At 46.4% G+C, this 11950-nt stretch overlaps 1 protein-coding gene across 1 annotated transcript in view; it reads right to left on the reverse strand.

Annotated features, from left to right (window-relative positions):
• Positions 1-11950, reverse strand: part of WDR59 (WD repeat domain 59) — a 56744-nt gene that overhangs the window by 20079 nt on the left and 24715 nt on the right. The window contains exons 9-16 of the mRNA XM_081921777.1: positions 11409-11565; positions 10578-10657; positions 9416-9548; positions 8054-8178; positions 6772-6936; positions 6456-6551; positions 4768-4924; positions 3429-3498 (exon numbers count right to left, since the gene is read on the reverse strand). Coding sequence (XP_081777903.1) covers positions 3429-3498; positions 4768-4924; positions 6456-6551; positions 6772-6936; positions 8054-8178; positions 9416-9548; positions 10578-10657; positions 11409-11565 — 983 coding nt within the window. The remainder of the gene's footprint in view (positions 1-3428; positions 3499-4767; positions 4925-6455; positions 6552-6771; positions 6937-8053; positions 8179-9415; positions 9549-10577; positions 10658-11408; positions 11566-11950) is intronic.

The raw sequence follows: 11950 nt of genomic DNA on the forward strand, positions 1-11950 counted from the left end.
CTCGTATAGGAACAGATGACAACAGTCTATACACTCATTTCAACCAATTTATGGACCCTGAAGAACAGACGGATATTGGTGCGACACGACTGTCCAAAGATAGTAGAAGTAATTTCCCAGGTCTCTGCTTAGTGCAGGCTGCCAGACGGAGGGAACTGCTGATATTAAACGGCAATATAGAGGGGGACCGCCCCGGGGAATATACCCATTTCTCCAAGGCTGGGGGAAGCGTTATAGATTATATCTTAATCTCAAGATTTGCTCACAGCTTTGTAAGGAAGTTCCAAGTGGGCCACAATACTCTGAGTGATCACCTACCTCTAATTTTAGAGCTTGCAGGTCGGCCTTTTGACTATTCTATTGCCGAGCCACAATATATACCTTCTGTAAATTTGGATATACCTGCCCCCAAAAGACTCAAATGGTCCCCAATACTGAATGAAAATCTAACCCTCCTTCTTCAGTCAGTGGAGTTAAAGCTTATTCGCTCCGCTATTGTATCAGGCAATTCAGTAGATGCGATTATGGAACGCTTTAAATTACTTTTGGAAAGATTGAAACCCCATTTAACAACAGTGATACATAGCTCCGCTACAAAGAGGGCAAAGGACGGAGCTAGCTGGTTTGACCTGGAGTGCAGGCAAACAAGGAGACAAACGAGAACAGCCTACCAGAGATACAGGAAATCAGGGACTGCCCTCCTACTTAATGCTTATATTTATCTGAGACGGTCTTACAAACAATTACTAAGGAGAAAGAAACTGGAAGCTGAAAGAGCCGCATGGCACAGTTTGGTTAAGGCATCGCACGAGAAAGATACTACTTGCTTTTGGCGAACCATATCTGGTCTACTGGACCAGGAGCGTACTAATTCCATCTGTACAGTGGAACCAATGGAGTGGTTGTGCCATTTTCAATCTTTGTTCTATGACCAGGAAGCCCAACATTACGAACTATGCATTCAATTGGAGGACCTACCTCATTGGCCACCAGTAACTGCAAAGGAAGTTGAGAACTTAATCGCACAATTAAAGAACAACAAGGCCCCAGGGAATGATTACATCCCTGCCGAACTTCTGAAGTCCAACATTGGCTGGTGGGCCCCCCTGCTGGCGTCTTTATTTTCTTGGATCGACTCAACGGGTTTACTCCCAGATGGTTGGACTGAGGCAATAATTATCCCAATCTATAAAAAAGGACCCATGACAGACCCGGCGAGTTATAGACCAATCAGCCTTCTGCCTATACCCAGCAAACTATATGCCAAACATCTTTATATCAAGCTAACTAGCTGGCTGGAAACTGAAGCTATTCTAGCGGAAGAGCAAGCGGGTTTCAGGCAAGGCAGATCCACCATAGACCATTGCTTCACCCTAGCCTATTTAATTGACAAATATGCCAAAAAATCCCGTGGGGTGTTATATGCAGCCTTTATCGATCTAAAGGCTGCTTTCGATTCAATTCCACGTGTAAGACTCTGGGATAAATTGAGCACATCAAGTATAGACAAAAGACTATTATTTCTGATCAGCTGTTTATATAAAGACACGGTGCTGCATGTAAGAACTTCGTTAAATGGCCATCTTATAGGACCAGTTCCTGTCAGTAAGGGGGTCAAGCAAGGTTGCATCCTGGCCCCAGTTCTATTCAACATCTACATCAATGATATGGTTAACTGTTTGTCATCTCCGGACTTCCACGCCCCCAAACTGGCTGACAAATCAATATCAGTGCTTTTGTATGCTGATGATGCGATACTCCTATCTCGAACAAGAATAGGCTTAAATAGGCTCATAGGTGAATTTTCAGCATACTGTAGGAGAGAGCAACTTGCAATAAACTATCAGAAAACCAAAATTATGGTTTTTGCAAGGAAACACAGACAGTACAGCTGGAGGATGGATAACCAGACAATTGAACAGGTTAAAGCCTTCAAATATCTGGGTATCGTTTTCCAGTCGACCGGGTCCTGGGATGTCCATCAAAAATGTGCCAAAGAAAAAGCAGCTCAAAGTATTAAGATGCTGTCCCGCTTCTTTTACACGAAGGGGGGCAGATACATCCCAGCAGCCCTTGAAGTTTTTCAAGCAAAACCTCTGGCGCAGTTACTGTACGGGGCACAAATCTGGACGGGGAACCACTGCTCCAGTCTTGAAACTGTGCAGTCTAAATTTCTAAGGCAGATATTCGGCGTCCCCTCCTGTGTTCCAAACGCAGCATTACGACTCGAGGCCTGCCTTCCATCTGTGGAAACTCGGACCTGGCAGAGAACATTCAACTATTGGCTTCGTCTTAATCTGAATCCACCTGGTCTACTGCCTCTAGTAATGCAAGACCCTCACAAAAGCAAGTGGTTCAAAACTGTGCATCAAAAACTCCTTACATGCGGTCTGCATTCACAGTCCCTACTATCAATGGGCCTCATTAAAGCAAAGAGTCTAATAGGCCAGCGCCTGAAAGACATTGAACGACAAAACAACCTGATTATCTTAAAGAAACTGTGCCCATGGTATACCTACTTTCCCCCTTCTCATTTTGACTCTCCAGCTTCATATTTGTTTAAACTAACCATCCCAAAATACAGACGTGCCTTTACATTGGCTAGATGGGATGTTCTTCCCTCTGCTGTACTCGAAGGTCGTTACCAAAAGACTCCATTTGAAAAACGACTTTGCCCATGTGGAGATGGTAACACGGAAACAGTGTCCCACGTCCTTCTATCTTGCCCCCTTTACAAAGACCTAAGGAATGAGATTATTACTCCACTCATTCTCTCCAACCCCGGCCGTTCACCAGACATTACACTGTATTTTCTATTATCTGATACGGATAGTCAGATAACAGAGAAGGTCGCGAGGTACATCGAGAGAGCTGCGAAATTGAGGGCCACCATCTGAGTGACAGACTTGTTCATCTGACGGACCTCCTTTTGCTTGTTCTTTTCTTCCTCTTATCCCTATTTTCACTTTTAACTCTTGTATAGCTGTGGCCTGTTGGCTTTGCTAATAAAGTTTTGATTTATTCTATACAATAGGATGTTTCTTTCAAGACTAAATTCTCAGCAGTGGAAGGGAACTTATGGACACCTGGGAAGGCCTCCGAGGCTGCATGTGTACCTGTGGGCACTATGTTGGTGACCCCTGTTCTATCTAGCACACTACAGTCTACTCTGGGCGATAATGCTTTCCTAAAGTCTCAGGCACAAATTCTTCCTGGCCCTGGTACCTGAGAGCCCAAGGGATGAACCTGGGACCTTCTAAGGCAAAGCGTATGTGTTTCTACGGAGTCATGGGTCATTCCAAAAGCCAAAACTCCGTCTCCCTCATTCAGAGAAGAGGAAGAGGAGCCTGGGCATTGCCATGAGCACACCTCTTGCTGCTGAGATGGCTTCCACAACAGTCATTTCCTGCAGCTACTCACGTACTTACCGGGGGGTTGGTTCTGTAGGGGAGACTGCGCGGTGCATCGTCATGGGTCGCGTGAAGTACACCAAGTACCCTGGGAAGATGAGAGATCCTGCACTGAAGAACACAGCTTCCAAAGTAATAATTGGTACCACTTCTATAGTTAGAAAGGATGGTCTTCCCACAGGAAGGCAGCTTTAATCAGGGCTGTGTCTATTCTGGCCAAGCACACAATGCAGTACTGCAAAGCCTGGGGTCAAGGCTATATAGAATCTCACAAGGCCAGCCAAGATCTCCAATGGCCAGGGGCTTTGACCCCTTGCTGCACTTTTCCTTTCCGCCATATCTTGCAGACAGAATTAAACACACAGTTCAAGTAATCTGTCCAACCTGCAACTTCTATACTAGATGTCAAACACATGGCTCATATTTAGCCTAGGGACACATAGCAAGCCAAGCATTATCATGCTCCCACAACTGCCCAGAAATCAAAGGTGGGAGGTGGGGGGAGGTTGCACTCTAGAATGCTGTCAAGAATTCCTGTCCACATGCAAAGATTCCACAGCTGACAAATGGGTGGGGAATTTGCTTCCTGAGCACAGAAGTCTGAATACCATTGCTCTAATTTGGGCTTTGTTCAGGGTTAGTTTCTTAAGATGCTACCAGTTTGCTAAAGATTAGGCAATTCTACCCATTTTCTTCTTTTCTTTACAAGAAAGAACTGTTTTATAACAATGCAGGTTTTACTCAGCAAATCTGAGGGGCAAATTTGTTAAGGGCTTAAAATTGGTGTTTGGTAGGATGCAACTCCTTTGGCCAGTGTAGCACCCAAGCCTTCCCTACTCCCTGACAAAATCATAAATCTTATTCTGTCTCAAACAGGTTTTCGTTTTTTAAAAAATACATAGAAATTTACTCCCTTGCTATATACATAGATTAGTAAATAAACTGGAGAAAAGGGAACCTAATCCTGGAACTGGTAACCTAGAATATGCCCTCAAAATTATTTTTATTTTTATTTTGCAAAGCTGCCAATTCTATTCCACTCCTGGAAACAAAGATTTTAAGACAAAAGATTTCTAGATGCCCAGAATCATGTCAATTTGTTTGTAGGGTTGTCCGCAAACCTTGTGAATTGCCTCCTTCATTTTGAGGGAAGGTTTCCTGATGCTGCAGCAACAGCACTGTAGCAACAGCTTGCTGCGCAGGCGAAGGGAAAGGGGGTGAGGGCACAGTGGTGTACCCTTGCCACACTCACTCACACCCTTCTCCTCTTGGTGGAAAGCTCTGATAAGATCCGAGCTGGGAGCCCTGACCATTTCCCTGCCCTTCTCTAGCTTCACATGCTTAAGAGTTTACCAACCTGCCCCACAAAACCTGGCTCCAGAGGTGCGTGGAAATGGGATGTTGGAATCCTGATAGGAGCCGTAAGCATTCGAGACCCTGGGGAATGTTGGCAAGGGCGGCGTGACGGAGTTTGGGAGTGCATAGGGGTTGCTGGAGGAGCTGTCCTCCTGGTTCTGAAACAGAAAACAGATTAAGAGTTGCACGCATGGAGCCCATCATCTTGACAACAGGGCTTTCGTCCTGAAACACCAACATGCCAATATGTCAGGGAGGGGGCATAGCTCTAAGCTAGAGCGCATGCGTTGCAGGCAGGCAGTCCCAGGTTCTATCTCTGGCAACCCCAGTTAAAGCTACCCCAGAAAGCTCTTTCTGTCTGACGTTCCAGAGGGCTGCTGCCAATTACAGGAAGCAAAATGAGGATGGATGGATGGGTGGACACAGTATGAGCTGGGATCAGGCACTTTCCTACATTGCTGCGCAGGCCTGCAGGGTCAGCCAGGTCCCTTTTTTTAAACTTTCCCAGTTTGCCATGTTTAAAGCGAAGGAACATGGGAGTAGCATTACTACTCTACCTAAGGATAGTAGACTTATCAGGCAGAATTAAAACAACCAATTAGAAAAAACAGACTTTCAACCGGTGTTGAGCTCATATATATATATATATATTATACTATCCTCTTGTTTAACTGCAACATTATGTATCACTGTTTCATATACATGTTCTTAAGAGTTTAATACAGTACCATTTTCATATTTTGGATCTTTTTGTCTTGCATGCACTGTTATCTAGGGACCCTAATCGTTGTGTATTTTTAACTGCAAGGTACAGCAGGGCTGCTATTCCCCCTGGCCTGCAATCACGCTACTCATGTGGGAATTGAGTGTCTTGTCACCACACATAGAAACTCAACGCCAGTCAGCTTTCTGCTTTTAAAAGGAAAAAGCACAGAGCCAATGGAGAGGTGTCTCTTAGGACTGGAAGGCAGCAGAATGAACCCAGATACATCATTTGTTGTTGTCATTTTCTATTGTGGTCCCTAAGGAGGCTCTCTTCCTAAATCAGAAAGCATTTGCCACAGTGGTAGAAGAACAAGGCCAAAGAAGAACACTCTGTGGCCAACCAGGGCTTAGTTCTTAAGGCTTAAGGGCACTTCTAGATGGGGATTTCAAAGCACTTCCAAATCCCACAGCAGAGGTGCACAGAGGTGCTGTTCCTGGTATCCCAGTCCTCAGTCTGCCACAGAGCATGCAACTTGCATGACTGGTGCCTGGTTTATAGAAAGGAGAAGAGGGCAGTGGAATATGCCCCCTTTGGGTTTGAGGAACATTTCCTGTCAGTGGAACAAAATGTTTTGCAATGCAGGAATCAGAACAATCATAAGATGAGAAACCTGCTACCCAGCCTCAGCAGCAACCCACATGCCAGTGACAAGGGCCAGCCAGCTTGAGAATCAGAGCCACCCCTCCCTGCGGATAGGCAAATTTTGGCACCTCTGTCCAATGTGGTTTCTATGCTTCTGCTTTAGCGGTACAATGCTAAAAACTGAAAGCATGGAAAGCTACTATGGACAAGTTTTAAAATCTGTTGTAAAGCGCTCTGGATTTGTAAAGAAAAAAGGGATACTAGGAGTTTTTTTCCAAACAAAGGTCAAGGAGACTAGGGCAAAATGAGAAGACAGGTTGGTGCTGAAAGCCATTTCCTACCACAACAGACTCCAGACAGGAGACCAACTGGCGCAGACAGGGCTCCAGGCAGCACTGATTCCGTTTCACCTTCTGCATGGAAGTGTCCTTCAGGATCTGCAAGAGGTCCCCACATACGATGTGAATAGTTTGGGTCATGAACACACACACACCCAGCTTCTCCACACACTCAAACAATGATCAAGGCTCCAGGACTGAGGGTTCCTCGGGATAGAATTCATGGGTAGGCAGCCAATGCAGAGACCCTCCCTGTTCCCGGACCTCCACAGCCTTCTGCCACCCCACCTGCCAGAGAGTTGCTCGCTTGCAGACCCACCTTCAGCAGCTTGGCCTTCATGGTGGAGGGGATGGTGGTCTGATTGACAAACTGGAAGGAGGGGGCAGCATTGTTGGGATACTGAGCAGGGAACATCACCAGCATCTTGACCCTGTGGTTGCTGCAGTGCACAGAGACGGTGCAGCTACGATTTACAGCATCCATCTGCCAAAGCCAATGGAGGAACAGAGGAGATGTTAGGAGAATATTTTGTTAGTGGATCCAATTGCACTGACCTAATTCAAGGAACAGTGGAGGTCCGCAAGGGGACCAGACTCAACCTAGACCCTGCAATAATCATCATCCTCAGTGGTGGCTGGTACCCAATGGAACTGGATTCTATTGGTGGAAGGCAGGGAGACCAACAGTAGGAGACCAGAGCAAATGGTGGGCTGAGCCAAGTGGTTCTGGAATTGTCCCCATCCTCCTTTCTGCTGAGTTCTGTAAGGTCAACACGGAGACTAAGGAGGAAGTTGACAGCCAGTGCTATCATCTAGACTAGTTGTAAGAAAGAAGTTGGCTGGGGGGCTGACTGGCTGTGGGAGACCAAGCTTGGTGGGGCAGTGCCCTATTCACCCTAATAAACCAGCCTCTCTTGATTATCATTATTGTTATTATCATAGAAGGTTCCAAGTTACATTTCTTTTTGTTTGTAAACTGCTGCTGCTATTGTTGTTGCTACACTTAAAGTACGCACTTAGCAAATAATTTAAGTGAAGTTCTTGCCTGAAGGCTCAATCTGTTTTAACAAATGTATCTTCTTCCTTAGACTTCAAAAACAGATTTTGTATACTGCTTAAAGCAATTTTGGAAAAGTAAATGAACTGTATTTTATAATGAAACAAGCAAGTTCACCACCAGAGCAGTCTAAAAACAGATGGGGCTCAAGGTGAGGATGGCTGAAAACAATGTTACAGATCTACTCTGGGCAGACTCACTAAACTCAGGGAGCCTCAATGAGTCATGACCATTAATATCAATGGGTCTATTCTAAGTAAGAACACTGGATGCAACTCAGTATTTGGGCTGGCTGCTTCCACATTCTCTTCCCCCTCCCCCACTTTCTGCTTAAGAGATACTCCAAGAAGTGAGGGCATCATGGATGCAACCCTGCCAGGGAAGTCTCTACAGACCCTTCTCTTGGCCTGTCAAGGAATCATGGCCCAAGAAAGGCAGCCTGCCAGAAGAGGGCAAACGATCCCCACCCAGCAGAGTATTGCGAATTCTACCCTCTCAAGCAACAGCACACCCAACAGGAGGACATGGCTCCTCCCTCACCTACCTCCATGTTGACGTTTCGGATCTGCACGTTGATCAGAGAGAATTCCTGCTGCAAGGTTTGAGGCAGCCCCAGCTGGTCCAGCTTTTTCCCCACCAGGAGACTTTTCTGGGAGTCTTCTTTCAAGGCTGTCAGGGAGAGAAGGCAGTGCTGAGGATCTGTGCCCTCCTCCTCCCATCCGCAGTCAGAGAAAGTGGAGAGAGGTGGGGCAACAAGCTGAAAGTGGCAGGCATTTGGGAGTGATCAGGAGAGAATTAGAGTGGAATTGGACAGGGGCAGACAGGAGGATTATTCCTTCATAGAAGTCTGATGGACTCTTTGGAGCTCTGATACGTCAGCAGTGCTTTTAAGGCTGAAGTGGGGAACTTTTCCTCCTGAGAGTAGCATTCTGCCAGGGTCTACATAACACCAGCAGTGGGTCAAAAGTGGGAAAGGGTTTCCCTTTTTCTACCATCCCCTCTGTCCGTCCCCCTCTCTCACACTTTCTGCCACCTCTTCTTCTCTTTGCCACCTGCCTAAAATGTGTCAAGGGCTACCATTGCCAAGTCCTCTTCTGGGGTCTAAGTCCAGATATGAAACTCAGTTGCCACCTGCAAAGAGTGAGCAACTCCTGTAGGCAAGTCTTTGTAACTCAGGACAGAGCCCTTCCTGATGTAGAGCCTCACCTGTGCAACTCCCACCCATTCGCCTGCTCCCTTTTATGCTATTCAAACACCCACTGAAGACTCTGTTCACTAACAAGTGCCCCTTTCCGCCCCCCCCCCCCAGAGAATGTGTAGCATCCACTGAAGACCAATGGCTTAATTGCTTTCAGCAACTTATGTACCATCTCTGCTTGTTCAGCACAGATCTGTTGCTGGTAATTTTCTCTGTAGACATACTGCCTTTGAATCCGTGGTGGTGGCTGGTGCCCACTGTGGCTGTCAGGGTGGAGGGCAAGGCAGCTACTGAGAGATAGAGCCAGGGTTAGCAGGGTTGACCCTGTGACAGGGCCTTTTCAGTAATGGCTCACCAGCTGTGGAGTGCCCTCCCTAGCTAGGTGCACCTGTCTCCAACATTATTAATTTTCAGGAGGAATTAGAAAGCATGGCTGAAGGTCACTGTTCCTAGCAACCTTGAGATCATTGGATGCAAGAATGTTTTTAACTAATTACTTTTCGATGTTCTTAATTGTAATTGTTTTTGGAGTGTCTTAACTGATTTAGAATGCTATTTTTGTTTTTAAATTCAATTTATGAATTAATAATAGTAATACTGGGAGGGAATGGGACATGGTTGAGGGAGGCATCCTCAGAGCGACATGCAAAACAAGGCACACTAGAGTCTGCCAGCGCCACAAACCACCCAGGCACCCCCTCGCCTCACCTTCCTCTTCTCCATGGTTGGCATTTTGCTGGGGCTCAGTGTCTTGGGAAGGCAGGGCCTTGTCTGGCTCTGGCAGGAGAGAAATCCCATCGATGAGCTCCTCCACCCCTTCCAGGAGGTCATTGGAGCACAGCTGGAACAAGAAGCAGCAAATGCAGCAAAGCAGAAACAGAGCAGGCCATGGATGCGGCACAGCAAACATGGTGCAACTGAAAAACATGCCCACCCAAGTTCCAAGTTGGCTAGGATTTCTGCACCATCTCTGTCTAGAGACCTCGCTGGCTTCACGCTGCTTGTTCCAAGCTCCCACATAACCCTCGCCCCAGTTCATACAACCTCCACACCAGCTTTTCCCCGTAAGCTCGAATATGCTCCATTTCCTGGCAGCATTTCAACATTCTCACAAGAGTCAAGAGACCTCGCCTGCATTATTGCTTCCTTGCAACCACCCCAAAGGGATCACCACCCACACTTTGGGAAACCCTGAGCCTTGCTTGCTTATAGGTTTATCATCTGTAAAGGTGGACAAAACTGTACAGCTTCCCTGTTGGCACACCTTGCATGCCCCCTTCCTGTTGGGGGCAAGGGGAGCTTACACTGCAGTTTGAGGAATGCTGGCTTAGAGGAAAGGAGATACAAGGACACAGTTATGTGTTTCACAACTGCTGAACCCCCACCACCTCCACCACCAAAAGAAGGCAGGCAGCTCTTGACCAGGGCCCCAAAGGGAAGGAGAAAACGCCCAGATTTTGGTGAGGCAGCTGTAGGTTAGATTGAGGGAATGCTTCCTGACTCTGAGAGCAGTGGGATGAAGACATTGACCAAGGACACTAGTGTAATGGTCCTTCCATGCTGATGTTTAAGCAGGTGATGAACTTCTATCAGAATTAAGAGATTTTGCCAGTGCAAAGGGTTGATCCAGATACTCTCAAGGTGGGTTCCACTTGCTTGATTTATTCTGCTGAAACCACCATAAAGTCAGGAACAGGAAAGAGGTTTGATACAGAAGCACAGAAAGCAAAACCCACAACAGGAGATGGACCCAGGACTACAGGTACAGGAGGTACCTGACAATTTAGCTGGCAAATAGATGTTTTCTGGTTTCTGACATCTGCAACTTTGAGCAAAACAAAAAGGAAAGACTATGCCACCTGTCACTTACCCGTTGCAGTTGGCAATCAACTCGCCACATCCGAAGTGTCTGATCTCGAGACCAGGTGACCAGCTGGTAGTCCTTGGATCCTGAAAGGCATTTCAGATTAAAGAGTTTAAACTCTGGCTGTTTTGAGATGGTCTGGTATTTTGAAGGCGTATCTCCGTGCTCTGCTTGAGATGTTTTTCTTTGAGGTGGACTTAATCATTCTAAATGCTTGGCCCACATTTTTGTACTTTTGCTCTATCAAGGGTGGGGGAGAGGGAGAAGGGTGAATTTAGAATTATCTTTGTATGATGTCTGACAATGTTGGGTTTTGCTTGTAGACCCACTTCTGTATGTACTCTTTTGCTTTCACCTGTTTCGAAACTCAATAAAAATCACATACAAAGAGCTCAAACCAGCCCATGTCCCTTTGATATAAAAAGAATGGGTAAGTTGAAGTCTATCAGCTTAAACCCAATATTTGTGCCACAAGTGCCCAATATCCTTTCCCTGCTTGTGTCATGCATGGCATTTTGTTCTGCATAGTTAGACCAAAGTTCTCAATTTCTTTTGGCCATCACAGATTTCCACACACACACCCCGGCAAATACAGTTGCAGACTGATGGGGGGGATTTCTTATGGTTTACTGCAATTTAATTTTAAATGAACTAGTTGAAGAACAGAGAGACATGACACAGAGACGGAAGTCAGAGAAGACACAATGCAATTGAAAACACACTGCCTGAAAAGAGCCAGAATGGGCTTTAAGCTGCAAAGCCACCTCTGTGCTTTGTGGGCCAGACAGCCAGCAGGCACACTGAGGCCACTATGAGAAGGACGCATCTGTCACACACCTTCCTTCTGCTTCCGCCACTGGAATTCTAGCACAACATCATCATGCCCCACAAAGGTGTGGACCGGCGTGTTCAGGTCAAAGACATTCCAGAGGAGGAGGCTGTTCTCTCTCCGCAGCTGGGGCACCATCACTGTCACCAGTCCATTGCTGAAAGGCTAAAAGAAGTCACAGGGGAAGGTTGGAGGTTCAGAAACTCTGAGATGTTTCAAAGTTGCCCTTTCCCCACCAAAACAAGTTACAACATGGCAATACACATGCATCTTTGTAATATGTGAGTGGTCACATCTGAAATACCTGACAGTTAGCAGAACACCCCTGGGTGTGTGCCCAGCTCTTGTGGTAATTAACAGTGCCAATGTATCAAACCTCAGTGATTTTCACAAGCCTTATTCCTTATGGCTCTTGGGTGGAGAGTGAAGCAGGCTGCAATCTCAAGTTGTTCCATGCTCTTCATTACTGTTCTTCTCTCTGCCACCTCTGCTACTTCCTACTCCACCCATGAGGCAGAGAAGAAGAGGGTCTTACATCATCTTAGTTGTA

This window comes from Podarcis melisellensis, assembly GCF_964234715.1.
Source record: "Podarcis melisellensis genome assembly, chromosome: 8".
NCBI lineage: Eukaryota > Metazoa > Chordata > Lepidosauria > Squamata > Lacertidae > Podarcis > Podarcis melisellensis.